This window comes from Stegostoma tigrinum, chromosome 6 (genome assembly GCF_030684315.1).
Source record: "Stegostoma tigrinum isolate sSteTig4 chromosome 6, sSteTig4.hap1, whole genome shotgun sequence".
Classification (NCBI taxonomy): domain Eukaryota; kingdom Metazoa; phylum Chordata; class Chondrichthyes; order Orectolobiformes; family Stegostomatidae; genus Stegostoma; species Stegostoma tigrinum.
In genome coordinates this window covers 77,960,057-77,984,348 of record NC_081359.1, presented here as the reverse complement: position 1 = coordinate 77,984,348, position 24,292 = coordinate 77,960,057, and the positions used below count along the sequence as shown (strand labels likewise).

Genomic DNA, 24,292 nt, shown 5'->3' with positions numbered 1-24,292 from the left:
AAAGGTAGACTGGAGATGTGCCAGGCTATGAGGTTGCAGATTATGATAGAGTGCAATTCTGCAACTGCTATGTACATCTCTATGACCCATAGCTCCTCATGGGTACCCAGTCTTAAGCTGCTCATTCTATTCAAAGTCTATCCTATTTAGCGTGGTGATGGTGCCACACAACATGATACAGTGTATTCTCAATTTGGAGACAGTACTTCATCTCCACAAAGACTGCACAGTTGTCAATCTTATTGATACTGTCATGGACACATGTATTGTGGCCGGCAGATTGGTGAAAATGATGTCAAGTATGTTTTTCTGTCTTGTTGGTTTCTTCACCACCTGCTACAGTTCCACTCTAGTCTTTTATGACTAATGCCCTTTAAGATTCCAAGATAATAAAATGTGAGGCTGGATGAACACAGCAGGCCAAGCAGCATCTCAGGAGCACAAAAGCTGACGTTTCGGGCTTAGACCCTTCATCAGAGAGGGGGATGGGGAGAGGGAACTGGAATAAATAGGGAGAGAGGGGGAGGCGGACCGAAGATGGAGAGTAAAGAAGATAGGTGGAGAGAGTGTAGGTGGGGAGGTAGGGAGGGGATAGGTCAGTCCAGGGAAGACGGACAGGTCAAGGAGGTGGGATGAGGTTAGTAGGTAGCTGGGGGTGTGGCTTGGGGTGGGAGGAAGGGATGGGTGAGAGGAAGAACCGGTTAGGGAGGCAGAGACAGGTTGGACTGGTTTTGGAATGCAGTGGGTGGGGGGGACATCCCCTTTAAGATTCAACCAGCTTGGTCAGCGCAGTTGTTACCAAGCAATTTTAATGGTAGACATTGAAATACACCACTCAGACTACATTCTGCAATCTTGTCACCTTCAGTGTTTCTTCCATATGTCATTCTACGTGGTGGATGAACTGATTCGTCAGCTGAGAGAAGGGGTTGCATGGGGGTTCCTTAGTAATTATTAACTCAAGCAGAAAATGCTTGAAACAAATCTGGAGGCTGGTAGATTGGAGAATGAGGACAGGGGCAACCTCTTTTGGCTTTGGAGGGAATGGTGTCAGAGTGTAAGTGTGGGAAATAAAGTAGCTATGGTTAAGGGCCTTATCAAACCAATGGAGGGGAATTTCCACTTGAGGAAAAGAAAAGTTTGTTGGAACTAACAATATGGAATCTGGCATCATTAGTAGGTTCCACATTCGGCGGATCAACTGTTGCCCCTTCTGGTTTCTCTAGCATGGAGCCTCCACCACACAGCCCCTCTCCGGACTCTTGAAGGCAACGTTTCCTCTGCAACACCCTGGTCTGTTCCTCAATTACTGATTGAGGCTCGAACACTCCTTACAGATGAAGCAGCAATTTACCTGTATTGCTTGCTATTTGAAATATATATTTACTGACCATATATTTCTCACATCAGGGAAACAAAATGTAGATTGTTTGATTGCTTTACACGACACATCAGTTCAGTGTGTAGGCTTGATTCCAAACTTCCATTGCTTGTCACTTTAATCCACTGGCTAATTGCATTTTAACATCAACCAGCTACATTGTTCCAATGAGAAACTCAAGGAAGAACTCCTTATCTTTTAACTAGCCACTTTAGTCTTACAGGTTCAACTTTGAGTTCAGCAATTTCTGAATGTAACCATGGCTCAATTTCTTTGAACTGTAGTCATTGGTAATAAATCTACTGTTATACCTGTTTTGAGGAGAGGCTGAGTAGGTTGGGCTTGTAATTATTAGAGCCGAGAAGAATAAGAGGAGACAATATTTTAACATATGTTATTGGGGGCTTGACAAGGTAGATGTAGAAAGGCTATTTCCCTTCATAGGATCAGATGTTATAATCTTAGAGTCGGTAGTCATCCATTTAAGACAGAAATGAGGAGGTTTTTTTTCTCTCAGAGGATAGTCCACCTATGGAATTCCTTACCACATAAGGCTGTCAGGCTGGATCATTAAGTATATTCAAGGCTGAGTTGGACTATTTTTTAATCAGTCAAGGCATTAAGGGTTATGGGGATAAGGCAAGGAAGTAAGAATTCAGGATTATCATATCAACCATGATCTCATCAAATGGCAGAAGAGATGCAATTGATCAAATGGATTACTTTTGCTCTTATATCCATGGCATCCTCTATACTGATCAATTATTTTCTTGTACTACTGTTCGTCTGTTTTTACTTTACAACAGCATCCTGTTTTGTTGTTTATTTTCTTCTAATTGAACATTTTTTTCATTCTCTTCATTCCTTTCTTATCACTGCTAATGCATTTCCTTGAAACCTGTTGTGTCTCTAACTACCTTCACTTATGAGGAAAAGTTATCAACCTGGAACATTACTTTAGGTTTTCTCTTACAGATGCGGACTTACCTGTTGAGTACTCTTCATTTTTAAAAAAAAATTCGGACTTCTTGCATTCACAGTATTTGCTTTAGTATTAGCATATTACAAGCTGTGTCATGCCAGACTGAGTTTTTTAATTAGTTCCTTTGTCACCCATTATTTCATCTTTTCCTTTGAGTTGTGTCTCTTTCTGTGCTGTACACCATGAGCATGTTTTTACATGTGTATTCAAATAAAGATCATGTCAATATGTATCTTTAAACAAACGCATCACCATGCCTTTTAAGTGTTAAAAAAATGTAATCCTAATATCTGGAAATATACATGTACAATGTAAGCATATGCTCATTATGTACAAGTTCTAGTCCATATACATGCTCCTGACCATAGCTGCTCTTGTCAGAAAATCTGCTGCCATGATATGCATTGATTGTCAGTCTTCCCTATTCTCACACACCCACTGAAACTCACTGACAACAACAATGTGACATCTGTCATTCAGCAATGTCTGAGTAGATCCCTCTCTCTGCTGTCCCTCACCTTGCCCTGAAGAAATTATATCTGTAGCTTTTCAGTTCTGATTAAAAGGCTACTCGGAGATAGAAAGAACTGCAGATGCTGGAGTCACAGCCAATACAGCGTCGAGCTAGAGGAACAAAGCAGGACAGGCAGCATCAGCAGAGCAGGAAAGCTGACATTTCGGCTCAGGATCCTTCATCAGGACCTGATGAAAGGTCTCAACCTGAAACATTGATTGACCTGCTCTGCTGATGCTGCCTGACCTGCTATGTTCTTCTAGCTCAACGCTGTATTGGCTCTGAATAAAAGGCCAGATTACTGAAAGTTTCTTTTCTGGGTTTTACTTTTTAGTGCTGTTTTTGCTCTGCAATTTATATGTCTCTTCTTTTGTCTTATGGCCTGTGTATGGAAATTTTAGTATACAATTAGCATCTACATTTCAAAGGCCTCAATTTTCATCCACAAAACTTCTGTCCAGTGGATAGAAAGTAGCAGCTTATGAGATTTTCCCTTATTACACGTTTGTGTTTCTTCTTGTTAACAGTCCCTTTGACAAATTACATCTTTCTTAATTCATCTTCTAATGTCTGCATCACGTCTGCCATCTTATTATTATTTGTTTGAAATAGACAAACACGCACTAGTGTAGCACAATGTGCTTCAACATCACTATAGTTTTTTCTAATATATTTATGTTAACTATCATTGTTTTTCTCATGCTTCATCCATATTGTAAACTTTCAGATTTTACTCAACTGCAATATTTTGTGGGATTTCTTCTGATTCTACAAGTAGCGCTGTGTTGTCAAAATATCGTGAGATTAAGTTTGTGTCTGTAATTTTTATAGCTGGAAGTGAATTCAATTCTCTGAATTTTTAATCTATGTACAGATTGAATAGGTTTGATGACAAGTACTCCTCTTCTCATTTGAAACATGTCTGACTGATGGTCACTCTTTAGTAGCAATGTAGACTCTGGATAAATCCCATATCTGTACTGTCAATGTCATATTTCAGCAATGGTAAAACATGATCATATGCTGTTTCATTAGCAATATAAGTATAAGTTCTTGATTACATCTGAATATTTATTGATTTTTCCTATTTTCAGTCCAAATCCAGATGCTGTTTCAGCAAACAAAAAAACAAAGAACTGCAGATGCTGGAAATCTGGAACAGTAACAGAAATTGATGTTATTGCTGAGAAATCAATCATCATCACAGAATCATAGAATCTCCACAGTATGGCAATAGGCCATTCAGCCCAACAAGTCCACACTGACTGTTCAAAGAGCATCTCACCCAGATCCATCCCCCTACCCTGTAACCCTGCATTTATCATGACTAATGCACCTCACCTATGTATCTCTGAACGCTATGGGCAATTTAACACAGCTAAACCACCTAACATGTACTTTGGATGGAGAGAGGAAAGTGGATCACCCACGTTATGCAAACTCCACGCAGGCAGTCGCATGAGGTTGGGATCAAACTGGATCTCTGGCTTTGTGAGGCAGCAGTACTAGAGCAGCAGGTCTGGCAGCATTTTTCAACAGAAAGCACTAATCTCTGCTTCAAATGTATTGTTATTTCTTCTGACTGTGATTTTCAAGGTCACTTTAATGAGACGACTCATCAAGCCTATAATTTATAAATAATTTCCTTCCATTGCTTTACTTTTCTTAGATAAGAGCTAATAATGAATGTCTTAAGCTATTTAGAATGTATTTTGTGGTGCATATTTGATCACAAATGTATATAATTATTTCATTTTTTCTCTCACTAATTCATCAATGTTTGGAGCTTTTCCTGCTCTCATCAAATTCAAAGTACTCATCATCTCTGCTGTCATAATGCTTGGTCCATCATTTGCCTCTTTATCTAAAGGTCTCCCTTAGGAACAAAAACAGAAGTTGCTGGAAAGCTCAGCAGGTCTGGAAGCATCTGTGAAGAAAAAATCAGAGTTAACATTTCGGGTCCAGTGACCCTTCCTGTGAACTCTCTTAATTTAGAATGTTGTACAATTCACTTGTATAATCTGTCCGTCTTTTAACCATTGCATTCTCTGAAACAATGTTTTACTATCCTTGACATTTAAGTATCTATTACCCCTTCTTTCTATCTGTAAAATACATTGTTTTTTACTTCATTACTCTTATTTTAAGATTTATTTCCAGATTCAATACTTCATCTTATTATACCATTTCTCGTTGGCCTGCCTACCTGCATTCTTTATTTAATTTCAATCTCTGGTATGTTTAGAACATAGAACATAGAAAAATACAGCACAGTACAGGCCCTTCAGCCCACGATGTTGTGCCGTGGAATAATCCGAGTCCAAAAATAAAATAACCTAACCTACATTCCCCTCAATTCACTGCTGTCCATGTGCATGCCCAGCAGACGCTTAAATGTCACTAATGTTTCTTTACTTTTCTTTTTCTATCATTGTGCTGATATTTCATCTACCATCTTTCAGTTTTTCATTGAGTGTAATAGGCTCAGACTCTTGTGATTTGAGGCCAATTTCATCAGAAATATTGTGACTTACAACAGAACTAGTTACAGAAGCCCAAACTCTTCCATACTTCATCAATAACATTCCATGACTGACAATGAGGCTTATAATTTGTAAGGATCCAGTTTTTGTTCACAGGTGACTTACCACATTGCCTTCATGACTGTGTACTTGGGTGTGTCACATTCATTGAAGGTTGATCTCTAACTGCTGAGCCACTGTTCCACTGATTTATGATTGTATGCCTCTTCCACTGTTTCTAGGTTTAGTGCAGATTGAAAGGGCTGACATCCTTAAATTAGACCAACAGAAGCTAATGGGCCCTCACTTATTTTTGCATGATTGCATTGAGATTTGAGCTGAAATGCTATCCAGCTGGTGGGAGTCATAACTCAGTTATGTAATACAAGTATCCTCTAATCCCCCTCGCTTTTTGCCATGGCTTGGCAGTGGTTTCAAGGCAGCACAATATTGACTTTCACAAATGTCTCCCATTTTAGTTATTGTAAATACCAAGGATGCATATTGTAAATACACTTCAGATTTGTTACATTATGTTGATTCATTATCGTCTATTTGAAAATGTTCACCTGTATATGATATTAATAAGTATATCTCATGCATATTTAGGCATATATAAATTTATAAAGAAAAATATTTCTTTATCAATATGTGGAAGGAGCAAAACTAGACTTTCTTTTGGGCAATAAAGCAGGGCAGGTGACTGAAGTAAAAGTGGGGGAACACTTTGGGCCAAGCGATCATAATTCTATTAGTTTCAAAATGGTTATGGAAAAACATAAGCCTTCCATAAAAGTTAAAAGTTTTTGAGGAAAATTTTAATGGTATGAGACAAGAACTTTCAAAAGTTGATTGGAGTAGACTGTTCACAGGTAAAGGGCATCTGACAAGTGGGAGGCTTTCAAGAGTGTGATGACGAGAGTTCAGAGGCATTTTGTTCCTGTTAGGGTGAAGGTAAGGCTGGTAAGATTAAGGAACAATCAATGAACAAATGTATCGAGGTTCTAGTCAAGAATAAAAGAGAAGTTATTTTAGATGTAGACAACTTGGTTCAATTGAATCTCTCAATCAATTTAAAGAGTGTAGGGGCATTCTTAAGGGAGAAATCAGGAAGTCAATGAGGGGATAAGAGATAGCATTGGCAGATAAGGTTAAGGATAATCCTAAAGAGATTGTACAAATACATTAAGAGCAAGAGGATAACTAGTTAGAGGGTTGGGCCTCTTGAACATCAAGGGGATGATCCTTGTGTTGTGAACTCCAGGAGATGAGAGAGATATTAAATAAATATCCTGCATAAGATTTTACTGTTGTCAAGGAAATGGAATCTAGAGAATGTAAAGCAATGAACTCTGGTGTTTTAAAAACTGTTCACATTATCGAAGAGGATGTTTAGGAGGTCTTAGAGAATAGGTGGATAAATCTCTGGGACTTTATCAAATGTATCCTAGAATGTTGTGGGAAGTAAGGGAGGAAATTACAAGACCCCTTGCAGAAACATTTGCATCATCCAAAACTACAGGTGAGCTGCCTGATGCCTGGAGGGTGGCTAATGTTGTACCTTGGTTTAAGAAAAGTTGTAAGGAGAAATCGGGGAATTATAAGCCTGTGAGTCTGACTTCAGTTGTGGGTAACTTGGTGGGGGTGATTATAGAAGACAGGATTCATGGACATTTGGAGAGGCAAAAATTGATTAGGGATAGTCAACATAGTTTTTTGCATGGAAAATTGTGTCCCAAAAACTTGACTGAGTTTTTTGACAAAGTAACCAAAAAGGTTGTCAATGGCAGAGCAGTATACGATATTTATTTGGACTTAGTAAAGCCTTTTACAAGGCTCTGCATAGTAGATTAATTACTAAATTTAAATCACATGGGATTCAGTGTGAGCTTGTCAATTGGATACATAATTAGCTTAATGTCAGGAGACTTAGAGTAACGGAGGGTTGCTTTTTGGACTGGAGACCTGTGACGTTCTACAGGGATTGCTTCTGGGTCCTCTTTTGTTTATCACTTTTATATACGCGATTTGGATGAGAATATAGAGGGCATTGTTTGTAGGTTTGCAGCTGATGCCAAAGTTGGTGGTATTGTAGACATTGAAGAAGGTTTTCTAAGATTACAAAGGGAACTAGATCAAGTGGGTCAGTGGGCTGAAAAATGGCAGATGGAGTTTAATCTGGATAAATGTGAGGTATTGCATTTTGGCACAACAACAAGTGTTGGGCTTATACAATTAATGGTAGGGCCTTGGGTAATGTAGAACAGATGGACCTAGGGTTGTAGGTACATAATTCTTTGAAATTTGTGTCACATCTATAGTCAAGATGGTTAAAAAGGTGTTTGGTATGCTTGACTTAATTGCTGAGTCCTTTTTGATTAAAGGATTTGGGATGTTATGTTGAGGTTGTACAAGACATTGGTGAGCCCTCTTCTGAAATACTATATCCAGTTCTGGTTGCCCAGTTATAGAAAGGATATTATCAAGCTGGAGAGGGTACAGAAGAGATTTACCAAGATTTTGCTGGGTATGGAAGGTTTGAGTTATAAGGAAGCTGGATAGGCTGGGACTTTTTTCACCAAAGCGTTGGAGGTTGACTGCTGACCTATTGGAGAATATTATAAAATAATGAGGTATAAATAGAGTTAGCAGTAGTTGTCTTCCCTCCTAACAAGGGGAGTTTCAAGACTAGTGGTACATTTTTTAAGGTGAGAGGAGTTTTTTTTAGAAAAAGGGGAACTATTATATACAGAATGTGGTTCATGTGTGGAATGAATTTGCTGTGAAGTGGTGGATGTGGGTACGTTTACAATGTTTAAAAGACATTTGGATGGATACGAATAGAAAAGGTTGGGAGGGATATGGGCCAGGAGAAGGCAGGTGGGACTCGTTTAAGTTTGGGATTATGTTTAGCGTAGGCTGGTTGGACTGAAGGGTCTGTTTCTGTCTTGTACGACTCTGTTTGACTGAATGATGTATTTAAGTTCTGATTACATATTAATAAAAATCTGTCTTAGAGGAGACTAGCCAACTCCATTATACTTGAATTGCTTTTCTGCAGATTAAAGATTTTTGTGTTTTTCACTTTCCTCATGTCTTAATACTTTCCTCCTAATATGCGCTAAATTTATCCTTGCCATTTACCTGCATACTGTAAATAAAACAATTTTCGCTTTACAGATGACAACAATCGTGATGTGATTTTTTTTTGTAAGACATTCTTCTTTTCAATGTATGCATGTATCAATCTGCATGAGTTGGGCGTTAGAGCAGGTGTGTGGTGGGTGCTAGGACCCAGTGGTCTCCGCATCCCCGCTCCGCCCCTCCCCCCACCTTTCCAATCGGTGCTGAATGAGCGGATGAAACATGGCGGTGGACGGATGGAAATACTAATGACAGTCGGGAAACTCGCTTCCATTTGTACCATGGTACGTGATCGGGGTCTTGCGGCGTCTCCCCAGGGCCCCTAGTTACTCGCTTCTTATTTTTGCTATTAGCCAGGACGGGCGGCTCTGCCGGCCTGTAGAGGAGAAGCGGAGGCGATTCCTGGTCTACCGCTCATCGGTTGGGCCACGGTTTTACTCCGAGTTCCGGGCTTCCCCTCTGGCCTCTTGCTGCAACTGGCCCGGGGGTGGGGGTGGGGAAACGATCTCCAATGATCTAATTATATTCAGGAAGGAGCTGGGGTCCTCCTGCCCACTCGGTGCTGTACCGCAGGCCGCGAGGGGGACCTTCCCGGTCTGGGGCGGCGGCTGCAGCGTTTTCCGAAGGCCGGGAGCCAGGTGACGGGGAAAGGAGTGTGGGGAACTCAGTGGTGCGCTGTAACCACCAGTGAGTCTCGCTTTCCCTTCTGTGCCCTGCTTCCATTTCACTGTAGGGTATTTAGCCTTAATTCATCGAAGGGATCTTTTAAAAGGACGTATAAAAACCACACAGTATTCCTCCCCGGGATTAATAAACCCACTTGTGTGTCACTTTGATCAAAGATCAGCAACAGTCAAGCCCCACCTGAGGTCCTGATTTGCATCGAGTTTAGTAAGTGCTTGAAATTCAACTGGAAATCCAATTGTGGTAGTTTCATCCAATGTGAAAACAAAAAAATTTACTTGTGGCGGATGTCATAAGATCATGAGAGCAGAAGCAGTTATTTGTCCCGCTAATATTAACGTTTTAACAAAATATTATTCTTTCACTTATTCATTTGTGTTGGTGTTATCCTCTTTAAATTTTGTTGTGAAAATTTAGTACATGATAAATTCTTGTTGTAAATCAAAATAGCTTCACTTGTGTTTTTAATCAATCACCAGAGCAAATTATTTGACTTGATTTATTGTCACATGTACCAAGATACAGTGAAAAGTATTGTTTTGCATGCTGTACAGGCAGATCGTACAGTCCAAAGTATTACATAGCAGACAGTGCAGAATTTGGTGTTACAGCTGTAGACAAGGTTGGGGGGGGGGGGGGGTGGTGAGAGAGAGGGGCCAGCATTAACATTTGAGAGGTCCATTCAAACACCTGATAAGTGGGAAGAAGCTGTTCTTAAATATGGTCATTATATGTATTCAAACTTTTATATCTTCTGCCCAACAGAAGAGGGTGGAAGGGAGTATAACCAGGAAAGAGGAATCTCTGATTATGTTGTATGCTTTACTGAGGTGGTGGGAAGTATGAATGGAGTCAGTGGATAGAAGGCTGGTTCATGTGATGGACTGGGCTATATTCAAGACTCCCCTGTAGTTTCTTGCAGTTTTGGGAAGAGTGGTTGCCACACTGTTATGCATCCAGATAGGATGTTTTCTATGGTGCTTCACTAAAAATTGTTACAAGTCTTTGTGGGCATGCTGAATTTCCTTAGCCTCCTGAGGCAGCAGAGGCATTGTTCTGATTTCTTAACCGTGGACCTGCTGTAATTGTAAATGTCAAGGTGGTATTTTAGATGATGTTTAGATGGGTGGTTTTACCAATGTGTTATTATGAACTGGACAAATGATTTGCAGCTTGACATTCAGGATGCATTCTGAGAATTTCCCACCACAGTAAAGCTTTATGAAATTAATTTTTCTGCACTGGCACTTTAGTTTTAATGAACAGCATGTTTCAAAGTAGCAATACATCTAGAAGTAAAGCCATTTCCAGTTGGATACAATAATAGTAGCTTGTGTGTTTGGCACATACTTGTCACGCTGACACTATAGTTCAAACTTTGATGTTTAAACAAGGTTTGTGAGCTGGGTACTAGAAAACCTGAAAAAGGAGCAGTTGAAATAACAGCTAGAAACTTGCTGAATTGAGAGCAATAGGAAATCTATGCTTTCAGTTTGTGATGCTGATTAAAATACAAAGGGGAAGAGGTGAAATTGCAAAAATGGTGTTAGATGCTGATTTTAATTAGCAACCTTCTAAATGTCATACTTTGCTATGTTGCCAAAATCTCTTGCCTTGCTACAGGGTAGGGTCTTGTGATCGGTTTCCTACTCGTTTTTTTTAGTTCCTTCAAGGCTAGCATTTGCTGCTAACTGTATTTACTCTTGCGAAGAAAGTGAACTGTAGTCAAACTTGCAGATGACCTGAAAATAAGTGGAACGTCAGGTTGCAAGGGGAATTCAACAGTTTAGCAAGATGTTGATTGGTCAAGTAAGTGGGCAAAAAAAATTGGTAAATGGAGTAAGATGTGGGAAAATGTAAAGTTGTTCACTTTTTGGGAGGAGAATAAAAGATCAGAATCTTATTTAAACAGAAGGAAACTGAGGAAAGCTGCAGCATAAAGGGACTTGGGGGTACTTGTGAATAAAATACAAAGTTAACACACAAGTGCAGCCAGTAATCAGGATGGCTAATTGAACATTAGCCCTTATTTCAAGAAAGTTGGAATATAAGATTAGGAAGTCTTAGTGCAACTGTACAAGGTGCTGGTGAGATGTATCTGTGAGCAATTTTGGTCCCGTTGAGGGAAAGATATTATTTCATAGGAGGCAGTTCAGAGAAGGCTCAGGCTGATTCCCCAGTATGGAGAGATTGTCTTTTATGACCAAAGACTAAACAGATTGAGACTCATTGGAGTTCAGAAGAATAAGATGTCATCTAATTGAAACACGTTTGGATTCTTAAGGGGCATGACACGGTAAATTCAGAGAGGATGTTTCCCCTCAAGGGTGAATCGAAGACTAATGGGCTTGGTCTTGGAATAAAGGGGTGCCAATTTAGGACTAAAGTGAGGAATTTCTTCTGAGGGTTGAGAATCTTTGCAACTCCTTGCCATAGACAGCTGTGGGGGAAGAATCTTTTTGTAATAATCCTTGATCATTAGGGGAGTTGAGGGCTACGGTGAAAGTACAAGTAAGTAGACCTGAGGAATGTCAGATCAGTCATGATCCTGTTGAATGGTGGAGCAGGCTTGAGGACCCAAACAACCTAGTCCTGTTCATGTTTCTTATAATTTATGGGAAGGTGGTGGTGAACTGCCTTTTAACTCCTGCAATCTATTTGGTATAGTACACTCAGTGCTATTAGAGAGTTCCAGATTTTAGACTCGTCTCTAACCAGTCATGTCAGTTGCCACCATGTGATGTTTACAGTTCCTCGTGCGTGAGTGTGAATTGGTTGAAAAGTTAGTAACTGCTTGGTTTCAAGTTTTATAGTTATAAAATGACATGCAGCATTTCAAACCTAAATGTAAACTTGGACGTTTACAGCACATCTTTCACCCAATCAAATCTGCAGTAGTCAACAAAGATCTAACTGTACTAACTTTAAATTTCAGTTTTTGGTTCATAATGAAATTGGTAGTGTCGGGAGTAATGGAGGTCATTTGGGGAAAATGGAAGATAAATTTGATCAAACTGTTACTCTTAGTCACCTAAACCGCTTCTGAAGCGCAAGTTGTTCACAATCTTTATTTGGTTCATTTCTGTCCTTTTTTTAATGTGTGAATGTATATTGCTGAAGAACAAATTTCTATTTACGTATCACCTTTACAAATCCTTTTGTAATCATGAGCATTTTGACGGTAGACGTTCAGAGTATGTGTGTGCCCTGTAATAGGAGACCCAAGAATTGGGGATGACTGTTCAAAAATTGGGGTCTTCCATTTAGAACTGATGGGGAAATTTTCTTCCTCCCACTCCCCTTGATCCTTGGAACTCTCTTCCATGAAGGTAAAAGTAGCTAACCTTCTAACCACCGCTTAATGTGAATCTATCTGGGATGAATGGGACTGCAGACTTGAGGTGACAATCAAATTGGTCACAATCTTATTGAATGGCTGAGCAAGCTCAAGGAGCTGAATGGTATTTACTCTTCAGAGGAAAGCACTTGTGTCTATTTCATAATTACAGGATCCCACAAGAAGAAAAGGAGATAAATATCCAGTGAATTCATTATTACATTGGTTGAGAGAGAAATAATCGCCAGAACACACTCAGAACTCCCTGTTCTCTTTCAATTTGTACATTGAGTCTTTCACATTTGCTTGAACTGATGTAAGGTATTGGATTAGTGTTTTATTTGACAGGCAATACACTTGAAAATATACTACACTATACTAGAATGCCATCCTTGATCATAAATAGTGATTGACCCCACAACTGCCTGACCATCAGGTGATGCCACTACACCAAACTGATGTTTATATTTAACTGCATTTTGTTTTTGTGGATATGTTTTCAGTTTATTCCTGTCACACTTGTCAACCTTTTCTGTTCTGATTAAACTTGCCTATTTATTTTACTTGTCTTTTAATCCTCAGGTGACATTGTTACTTGTCTTGTGAAATTCCTCTGTCTCCAAGTTAATTAGTACTGCTTTGATAGGCCAGAGTTTTGACAGCATCCCTCTTGTTGCCTTTTTTTGGGCCATTGTTTCCTTTCTTATACTCCTACTTTCCATGAAGTCTATCTGTCCAGTTGGAATGCGCACACACACACACACACACACACCCTTTGATACTGTATATGGAATTTGTAGGAGAGCATAGTGGCAGCAGTAAGATGAAGCATTGTTGAGGCCATAGGTGTGGAATTTGAGGATACTTAGAATTTAAAATAATTAAAAATTTGCTCAATTTCAAATAATACAGCTTTTGTTAGGTCACTTGAAGAGTGGTTAAGAATGTTCACCAGCAGTGTGCTCAAACCACACCTGTGTGCCACTTCCTATCCCCTAAGCAGGCAATCCTTTTTTTTCCCCCCCTCTGCTGTCAGTATGCGCTTATCAGTAATCCCCTGTAGGTCCCTTCTCACTATTAACATGTTAACAATTTCCCCTTCCTGTGATCTTACAAGATCCTATTACCATTTCAGTTTTGCACCATATCCACCCACCCCACCTTCCCCTGCCATTGTTTCAAAATTCCACTATTATCCTGATAATGTTTTTGTATTTTGCAAACTCTTTACATCCTGTTTTCTTGCAGACATTCGAACATCTTGTAATCCTAAATCTTTGTCTATTTGCAGGCAAATAAACAAAAACACGACAGATTGCAATAATTTTATTGCTATTTTAAATAAAGAAATTTTACATTATAGTACAATTGACTGTTAGAAACACAACTTTTGGAATGTAATTTCTTTATTGCCTTAATGCTCTCCAAGCAGAATTGTTTTGCAGAAATAACTACATATATCTTTTTGGTAGTGTTTTCCTGAAGATACAACACCTGTTTCATTGCATTGTTTCCTAGTTTTGAAAACATGATGTGCATTTTAACGTACGTAAAATTCTAAATCTCTTCAGTAAGTTGACACATATGGTAGTACCAAACTAATCGTCTGATTAAAATACACACGCTATCCGTTTCTAGTGTAAATATTTGTTTATGCTCAATTGCATTGTTATCAGTGGCATTGATGTTTTGCTTATAGATATTTCTACAATGTTTCATTGAATTAGTTGCAGTGAGATATGGTGCAAGGTTGGTGCTGTCATTTTATTTCTATAGTAAGTGAACATCTTAGCTATGTTGTGAAAGAATAGCAAGGCACTTACCTGGATTAAAGGAAAAGGAAATCTCAACAGCACACGAGCTCATGTGCTTCTTTCAGTTTAGTTGTGGCGAAGTTGAATGTTCTTGAGTTTATCATCTGTTACTTACATAGCAAGAGGAATATAGGAACAGGAGTAGGCCTATTGAGTAGAGAGTACCTGCTATATAACAGAATAGCCATTTGCTCCATCAAGTGAACGTGATCCAAGGATGGAATCAATTTCATCTAGGAACAGGGTGGATGGTGCTGTAGCTTGAGCTTGCTTAAAAAGCCTGAGCTAAAGAATTTCAGAATCGTCTATAGATGGTGAAAAGGGATGTTCCCCCCGGTTAGTAGGAAAGAACACTGGCAGATGGCGGCTGTAGCCTCCACCAGTGTGGTCATTGCACATCCTGGGGGTTTGTACAGCAGAATTCCATGAGTCGGATTTGCTCTGTCCAGTCTACCGTCTGTGGGTACAGCACTGGCCGTTCAGTACTCTGTCTTGGTTTCAATTAGACTTGATCCAGGTCATCAGTTTGATCCCAATTGGCAGGTTTGAAGTCAGCCAATCAGATACTGTTTCTCAGATCATAAGGCTGCACATTCTTCGTTGCTTCACAGAAGTCTGCAAAGGTGAATCTTGTTCGCTGACTCCCATTGAGCCTTCCCAGCTATTCAGTACAATCATAGCTGATTGGACATTTCAATATGTTTTACCTCTTCCGATCCTGTAATCTTGTGTGCCTTTGGTAATCAAATCTGCCACTTGTTGCCTTAAACATATTCAAAGTCACCGCTTCCACAATCCCCTGTGGTAAGAATTCTGAGATCACAACACGGAATAAACAAAATTCCCTGAATCTCAGATCTAAATAGTGTCTGCCTACTTCTAAACTTTTCCATCCAGTTCCAGATTCCCCAGTGAGGAGAAACAACCTGCCTGCATCTACTTTGTCTATCCCCTTTTAAGTGTTTTGTAAATTTCAATGAGATCACCTCTCATTTTTCAAAACTCTACAGAATACAGTGCCCGTTTGATCAATTTCCTTTTCCATAGGACAATTCTGCCATTCCGTGAATAAGTCTGGTGAACCTCTGTTACAATCCCTTCACAGCAATAATATCTTTCCTGAGATAAGGAAACCAAAATTATACACCATACTCAAGGTGGGATTTAACCAAGCTCCTACGCAACTGAGACAAGACTTTACTACTCTTGTACTCAAATCCTCTTTCAACAACGATTAACCATCCTAATAGATTGCTGCACTTGCATTGCTTGCCTTTAGTGACTAGAACACAGAGGTCTCTTTGTATATCTACACTGTCCAACCTCCAATCATTTACAAAAATAACTCTCCTCACCTTTTTCTCCTACCAAAGTGGATAACCTCCTCATTTTTTCCATTTTCTATTCCAACTGCCATGTTCTAGCTCATTTATCAAATCCTGTCTAAATCCTCTTGAGTTGCTTTACATCTATACATGTCCCACTTATCTTTGTATTATCTGCAAAGTCACCATCTACAAATCATTGATATTCTGAAAGCTGGGGTCCAAGAACTGATCTATCTAACTTCCCACTAGTCACAGCCTACCAATGTGACAATGACCTATTTATTCTTACTCTTTGGTTAACAGACAAAAAGCCAGTATGTTAGCACCTATCTCATGCTTCGATTTTATAACCATATTCATGTGAGGAACTTCATCAAAAGCCTTCTGAAAATTCAAGTATAATGCATCCATTGGCTCTCCTTTTAATCGATTTTATTAGTAACATCTTCAAAGAATTCAACATTCTTTTCCATTTGCAAGTCTGTGCTGACTATGCCCAATCAGATTATCGGCCAGGTGTGTATTTATCCAATCCTTTAGAATAGATTCCTACCATTTTTCCATATTAGTGATGGAAGGCTAATAGGTATGTAGCCTCCTGTTTTCTGTTGTTCCTTACTTAAATGCAGGAATGACATTTGCTACTTTCCAGAAAACCATCCCTAATACACGCCTGAGAATTGATTCTCCACAGCTTTACTGCTCAATTTGTTTACTCAATTGATTTTATGGATGACTTCAACCTGCATAACTGTGTTGTCCATGCTATATGCTTTACTCCTGTCCAGATTATGTCATGTCCAATGCCATCATATGGCCTACAAATAACTCCATTCAATGTCTGATGGCACTTGCTGTTTCTTAGTTCAACCCAAACAGATTGCACAGTTCTTCCAGTATGAGATCCCCCTTTACAAATATAGTGATCTCTTATTATCAGGTCAACCCTATATGTCCGTTTCCTTCTTGTCTGTCCTTCCTAAACATCAAATGTCCTTGAATATTCACTTCCCAGCCCTGGTTGCCATGACAATTAGGTCATATCCATCTGTTTGTGTGTGTACCTCTATTTGTGCGTTTCGATGGTCTACCTCATTATGAATGCTGCATGCATTCGAAAAGGTTTCCCCTAACTTTGGCTTCATGACATAATTTGTTTCTCAAAGCATACGTGGTGCGTAGTCTTTGTTTCTACTGTCTTCTCATTTCCACAGAGTCTGTTAGACCTCCTTTTACTAACTTTACTACTTTCCAATTTGGGTTACCCTTGGGTTGTCATCCCCCTCATAAGCTAGTTTAAACCTAGGCCAACATCACTAACAAATATCCCTGTGAGGATATGAGTCCCAGTCCCATTAAGGTACAACCCATCTCGTTTATACTGCATCAAACTTACCCCAATTCATCAACTCTATTGTTCTTCCTCCTCATTCCAGTTCTCCAGCCCCTCTATTCAATTCAGCAATCCACTTGCTCTTATGCATATTAGCATGTAGCACTGGAAGTAATCGTGAGATTACTGCTCAAGATCCTACTTTTTAATTTCCTTCCTAACTCCCTGAAATCTAACTTCCGACCTATGACATTGTGGTCCACGTTTGGAACAATGCCTGGCCAATCCCCTTCCCCAAAACGATGTCCAACAGGACTCTGTGACATCTTTGATCCTGACATCAACACACTATCCTGGAGTCATCTTTCCTTCCACAAATCTCCATCTTATACTTGAAGGAATCCCTTTATGACTTATGCATTTTTATTCTTCTTCCTTCCTTGTAAAGCTGAATTGCCTTTGATGCCATGGCCTGGCTGTGGCTGCATTTCCCTGAAGAACTGTTGTCTTTGCCAGTTTCCAAAATGGAATACCAGTTATCAAGCATGATAGACTCAGACTTGGGACTCCAGCATTTCAACTGCATTCTTCATTTCATCTTTCACAGAGGGGATCAGAATTGCTGAATCAACAAAGGGTTATGAGTTTGCATGATTCTAAAGCATAAACTAAAATTCTTTGCTAAGAATTGTGCGACTCATTTGCAAAACTAATACCTTGGACTTTAAAGCTATTGTATTTTAATAGATTCTGAGCATTCTGAATTCAGACGCAAGTTTTTTTTTGCTTTTTGTGAGTTGATGGTATTACACACTAGAAGGATGAGATAGATGATGTTTTGGCTGAAATTGTATTTATCTTCTGAAGAAGAGGGGTAAAAATAAGTTAGCGTGACACTGTTCCAACTGCACCATATTGCCAACCATATATGGGCATCTCCCACTCCTTTTATCTTGTGCTGAAGCAACAATAAATTTAATTGCCTCTATCATCCATGTGTTGGGTGCAAACAATGAAGTGGTGGATGTCCATTTATACTGTCTTAGTAAAATCAAACATATTGCATTCCTATCTTACAAAATCACTTCCAACAACTTTGCTTTAATATAATGTGCAGTTTTTGAAGTAAATATTTAAAAGCCAAAATTTGCAGCAGTATCTTTACCCTGAAATTTGGATGACGTTTGTCTCAAGCTAAATCTTCACATTTGCAGTATAATTTTTTTCCCTCCTTTGAGGTTACTGCAGTTAGTTTCTTACTGTAGTTTTGCATGAATGATTCTAAAATGCAATCCTCAGTGCTGTATATTGAAGTTTAAAATTGTAATCTCATGATTTATATACTCCCTGTATCTATTTTAAGGCATGTATTGTTAACAAAGACCTTACCACATCATTAATAATTGACTTTATTTTATTTGACATTAAAATTGATCGTTAATTCTGTGAAAGTGTTCATAGAATGCTGAAGATATATAAACATGGTATTTTAAAGAGCATGTTAACTTATGTAAGAGAATCTTAGCTTCCTTCTATCTGACTAAATACAAAACTGATTAAATGTTTCTGGGGATTTTTGTTTTTGCACATATTCAGACTTTTCTCCAGTAACTGTTACAAATATGAAATGAGTCGAACGTGCTGCTATTCAATGTGTCTTTGAATACCTACAGTTTCTTTGTGAAAGCAGAAATTGTTCACTCCTGACCTGACCTGACCTTTCCTGACTTGCTAAAGTGGTGGCTGGTTACTATGTGTGTTGCAATGTTTTCTTAGCTCAGTCTTTGTTGCCTTTTGGAATAAAAATTGATTAGAATTGCTTTTGGATAAAAGGTGTGTATTAAGATTCTGTGCGACAAAATAGCAAACTTTGCGTTGGAATTCCATGTATATTTTTCCGCCAAGTTGTTAATTAAAATAATTGTCATGAAAAGGTTCCATTTTCATCTGAAAGATGCAATGTATCAGTGCATGTAATTGGCATCTAAACTGTTCTGTGAATAAACTGCAAAAATAGCTCAGATGTGATTTCAAACTAAGGTGTGGGCACAATGAGCTTTTGTTATTAAAAATATTGTACATTTTTAAAAACTGTGACATTCACAGTGCATCTACTACTGATTGTGAGGCAGACAAGATGTCATTTCTGAATATATTATAATCATTTAATATTTAATACTGGTAACCATATTTCCTCAATGTACAGTTGAAAAGTTACTACTTCCTAGGTATTCTTTATCTAGGTAAATAGTGCACGATGCCATTTATATTTCAGTATGAGTCAGGTAATGTTTCAGCTTTTTTTTAAATGAAACCTATTTTGTTACCTTCTCAGCTTCATGCTACTTAATGAACAGAGCTGTTTGCATTCATTGATATCAGTTTTGATTGCTGGCTGATGTGAATTTTTCAATTATGTTGCCTAATCCTCAAGAACATTTGTGTGTGTAAGTACAATGTGGAATATATATATCTGTTTAGAATCATTGATTACAGCAAAGAATGAAGCTTTTCAGAATGTGGAGCCATTTTTTTGGCACTCTGCAAGAACTATTTAGCTAATGCAACTATCCACCTTACCCAATAGGCCAGTAATTTTTATTCTTTTAGGTGCTTATCAAATTCCCTTTCCAAAGTTGTAGTTGAACTTGTCTCCACCATCGTTTCAGGCATTGCATCTTACTTTGCAGTGATTTGCTTCATTTTTAAAAAGCATATACCTCTCTCCATTTCATTTTTCTTTGGTTCCTTTTGTCTTGTCCTCTGGTTCTCAACATTTCCATAAATGAGAACACTTTCTTTGAACTCCTGTCTTCTAGTCTTTCAGTAGTGCAAGCCTTGAGTATTGCTCATTAAAGATACACTTTGAAGCTTTTCATCTTGTACTGTTCAGGACAATTTGCAAGGATATCAGTTGCACAAGAGGAGAGTGCTGATTGGTAGAGGCATTGCCATTTCCCCCCAAAATTCCTCTCTGGGCAATGTCTCAAAAAATCAGTGAACCTGCGTAGCTTAAAATTTAAATAAAGCCTGACAGCTAACTGATGATTGTTAATTGATGCTTTTTTTCCCCCAGGCAGTGTCTGTACTAAAAGACTGTGATCCTAGCTGCATATTTTCTCCCCATTTGTAACGATTCTTATCGGAAACTTTGATATTTTTAATCAAAGTGTCACAAAAATGTTCTTTAGTTCAGCACTTGTATTGAACAAAAAGAGACAAGATGACCTAGAGTAGCACTTTTCATTTGGTCTGACTAAGCCATATTACATTTTCTTTGAGGAGATGGGTAACTGCAAGTCAAACCTGGAGCTGAAAAATAGTATCTGTGGCAGTGACCTCATAACCTGTTGTTATTTTTAAAAAAATCTGTTTCTCTAATTAACTCTAAGGAAACCTACAGCCTTTACCTCATTGCCCTAAAGGGGGCTTTAATTCTGCAACACATACCACCTGATTTATTTCCACAGGGGATGCCCTGATGTTGCAAGATAGTAAGGTAGCTCTTCAGGTGAGAGGGAGCACAATTGAGGTGAGGTAATACCATGATTGGTTATCTCACTAAGAATCTGGGAACACTGGTTCAAATCCTACCATGGTAGCTGGTGGCATTTAAAGTTCAATTAATGAAACCCGGAAACTACCACAGATTATTGTTTTAAAAAAACTCTAGTTCACAGATGGCCCTTGGGGAAAGAAATCACCTGACCTAGATGTGATTCCACGTCCACAGCAATGGAGTTAATTCTTAAGTGCCCTCTAGAATGACCTAGCAAGCCCCTCAGTTCAAGGGCTGTTATAGATGGACATAACTAATGCTAGTGACAACCACACCCCAGGAAAGAACTTCTTTTTAAAAAAGCCCTAAAGTTGAAAATACTGTGAAGAAAGAGAGGTTGACATTTGAGACAGCCTTTCATCAGAACTGGAAACAACATTGTATAATTTACAAACTGAAATGCAATAAAAGAAGGAAGTGGTGGGAAATCCAAGAAAAGCAAACGAATGAACTTTCAAGTGATTAGTTGGAGAATAAAAGATGGTTAACTGAAAGAACTGTAGTAAGATAAGATGAGAGAAATTAGAAACCTATGAGATCCAGAGAATGTGAGTAGTTAAAGCTAGAAACAAAATCTGGTGCAAAGGAGAAGGCTTGGGAGCAGAATGGAAAGGCAAGGTAAATTGACATGGATATGTCAATTACATCAACGGGATTTCTCATCCCAAGTATCAAATTGTTCTCTCTGCAATTTCAAAGCACCAGAACAGCCATCCCACTTTAGCAGATCCTATTATCAAAGCAAATTGGAACTTCGGTTTGAATTGTTGAAGTCCATTTTAAGACCCAATGACTTGAAATAGTCTGAGATGGGAAGATTTGGATGAATTATGTTATCTTCATGCACCTGTTAATAACAAGTTAAAGTAGTATTGCCATAAACTAAATAGAAAACGAACTGTCCATTGTGGAATGATATATGTGTAGCACGTGTCCTGAAGGGAGCAAGAATAAATAAGTGCAGTAAGTCTGTTTAATACTTTTCACCGAACATCATGATGAAGAATCACAACAATGTCCTACCCCTGGTGGTGACTATTTCTAATGTATATTGAGAATGTTTGTTTGTTTGTTTGTTTGTTTTATGTTTCTTAATGCATAATACTATTTCTAAGTACATTGTTTCTCAATGGTGTAATTAACTCCTTTATTTGAGTTGAAACTTTCATTTGTTTTAGTAATGGAGCAGTCGGCTTAAAAATAATTCTACTATGGCTGATTGAGTCAAACATTAGTTTGCTTTGCTTTGCCAGTTGACTGTGTTGTTCGGTATATTCCATTTAGTTAAATTTTCTAGAGCTTGTGTTGTACATATCCGAAGTCGATATTGGATATGGAGGCTTAAGTTATTTAAAAGCTAAATTTTTAATTCTGTGCAAATTAAAATTGCTATAATAAAGAATTCAAACTGGATAAAAAAGTTAACTGAGATGGTGGGGAAACAGTAGTGAAAAATAGGAAGATAAATTTGTAATATTCTCTTTAAGGATGTTGCTGGCTGGCCAGCATTTATTGACCATCCCTAGTTGTCCCTGTGGAGGTGGTGGTGAGCTGTTGTCTTGAACGGCTGCAGTTCATGTGCAGTAGGTAGACCCACAATACCATTACAGACAGGATTCCAGGATTTTGACCCAGAAGTGGCAATGTATTTTCCAAGTCAGAATGGTTGGTGGGGAACTTGCAGGTAGTGGTGTTTTGACATATCTGCTATCCATGTCCTTTTAGATGGAAACGATTATGGGTTTGGAAGGTGCTGTCTAAGGACCTTTGGAGAATTTCAGCAATGAATCTTGTAATTTGTACACGAGCTGCTACAGAGTGTCAATGCTGGAAGTAGCAGGTGCTTGTGGTTGTGGTGCCAGTTGAGTGGGCTGCTTTGACCTGAATGGTGTCAAGCTTCTTGAGTGTTGTTGGAGCTGGGGACAAGTGGGGAGTATTCCATCATACTCATGATTTGTGACTTTACAGATAGTGATCAAGCTTTGTGGAGTCCGACAGTGAGTTATTCATACGCTTTTCCCAGCCTCTGATCTTCTTTTGTAGCCGTCGTATTCATGTGGTGAGTCCAGTTCAGATTCTGGTCAGTGACAACCTCCAGGATGTTGACAATGGGGAATGTAGTGATGGCAACACCATGGAATGTCAAGAGTTGGTGGTTAAATCCTCTTTTTGGAGGTGGTCATTGCCGGGCATTTGTGTGGTTCAAATGTTGCTTGCCATTTGTCAGCCTATGCTCAAATCTTGTTGCATTTAAACATGGACTGCCTCAGTACCTGAGGAGCCACAAATGATGCTGAACATTGTGCAATCATTGAGCAAAGCTATTTCGAACCATATGATGAAGGCAAGGTTGTCATAAAGCAGATGAAGATTGTTGGGCCTGGGACACTACCCTGAGGAAGTCCTGCAAAGATGCCCTGGAGCTAAGATGACTGATCTCCAACAACCACACCCATCTTTGTATGTTAATAAAATGTGAGGCTGGATGAACACAGCAGGCCAAGCAGCATCTCAGGAGCACAAAAGCTGACGTTTCGGGCCTAGACCCTTCATCAGAGAGGGGGATGGGGGGAGGGAACTGGAATAAATAGGGAGAGAGGGGGAGGCGGACCGAAGATGGAGAGTAAAGAAGATAGGTGGAGAGAGTGTAGGTAGGGAGGTAGGGAGGGGATAGATCAGTCCAGGGAAGATGGACAGGTCAAGGAGGTGGGATGAGGTTAGTAGGTAGCTGGGGGTGCGGCTTGGGGTGGGAGGAAGGGATGGGTGAGAGGAAGAACCGGTTAGGGAGGCAGAGACAGGTTGGACTGGTTTTGGGATGCAGTGGGTGGGGGGGGAAGAGCTGGGCTGGTTGTGTGGTGCAGTGGGGGGAGGGGATGAACTGGGCTGGTTTAGGGATGCAGTAGGGGAAGGGGAGATTTTGAAACTGGTGAAGTCCACATTGATACCATATGGCTGCAGGGTTCCCAGGCGGAATATGAGTTGCTGTTCCTGCAACCTTCGGGTGGCATCATTGTGGCAGTGCAGGAGGCCCATGATGGACATGTCATCAAGAGAATGGGAGGGGGAGTGGAAATGGTTTGCGACTGGGAGGTGCAGTTGTTTGTTGCGAACTGAGCGGAGGTGTTCTGCAAAGCGGTCCCCAAGCCTCCGCTTGGTTTCCCCAATGTAGAGGAAGCCGCACCGGGTACAGTGGATGCAGTATACCACATTGGCAGATGTGCAGGTGAACCTCTGCTTAATGTGGAATGTCATCTTGGGGCCTGGGATGGGGGTGAGGGAGGAGGTGTGGGGGCAAGTGTAGCATTTCCTGCGGTTGCAGGGGAAGGTGCCGGGTGTGGTGGGGTTGGAGGGCAGTGTGGAGCGAACAAGGGAGTCACGGAGAGAGTGGTCTCTCCGGAAAGCAGACAGGGGAGGGGATGGAAAAATGTCTTGGGTGGTGGGGTCGGATTGTAAATGGCGGAAGTTTCGGAGGATAATGCGTTGTATCCGGAGGTTGGTAGGGTGGTGTGTGAGAACGAGGGGGATCCTCTTGGGGCGGTTGTGGCGGGGGCGGGGTGTGAGGGTTGTGTCGCGGGAAATGCGGGAGACGCGGTCAAGGGCGTACTCGATCACCGTGGGGGGAAAGTTGCGGTCCTTAAAGAACTTGGACATCTGGGATGTGCGGGAGTGGAATGTCTTATCGTGGGAGCAGATG

The 24,292-nt window shown here is 39.7% G+C and overlaps 1 protein-coding gene across 2 annotated transcripts in view; it reads left to right on the top strand.

Moving 5' to 3' along the window:
* The first annotated feature begins 8,731 nt into the window (after positions 1 to 8,731).
* Positions 8,732 to 24,292, top strand: part of usp12a (ubiquitin specific peptidase 12a) — a 58,112-nt gene continuing 42,551 nt past the window's right edge. For both annotated transcript variants that reach the window (XM_048533332.1, XM_048533333.2), the window contains exon 1: positions 8,732 to 8,827. In XM_048533332.1, coding sequence (XP_048389289.1) covers positions 8,759 to 8,827 — 69 coding nt within the window. In that variant the 5' untranslated portion in view covers positions 8,732 to 8,758. The remainder of the gene's footprint in view (positions 8,828 to 24,292) is intronic.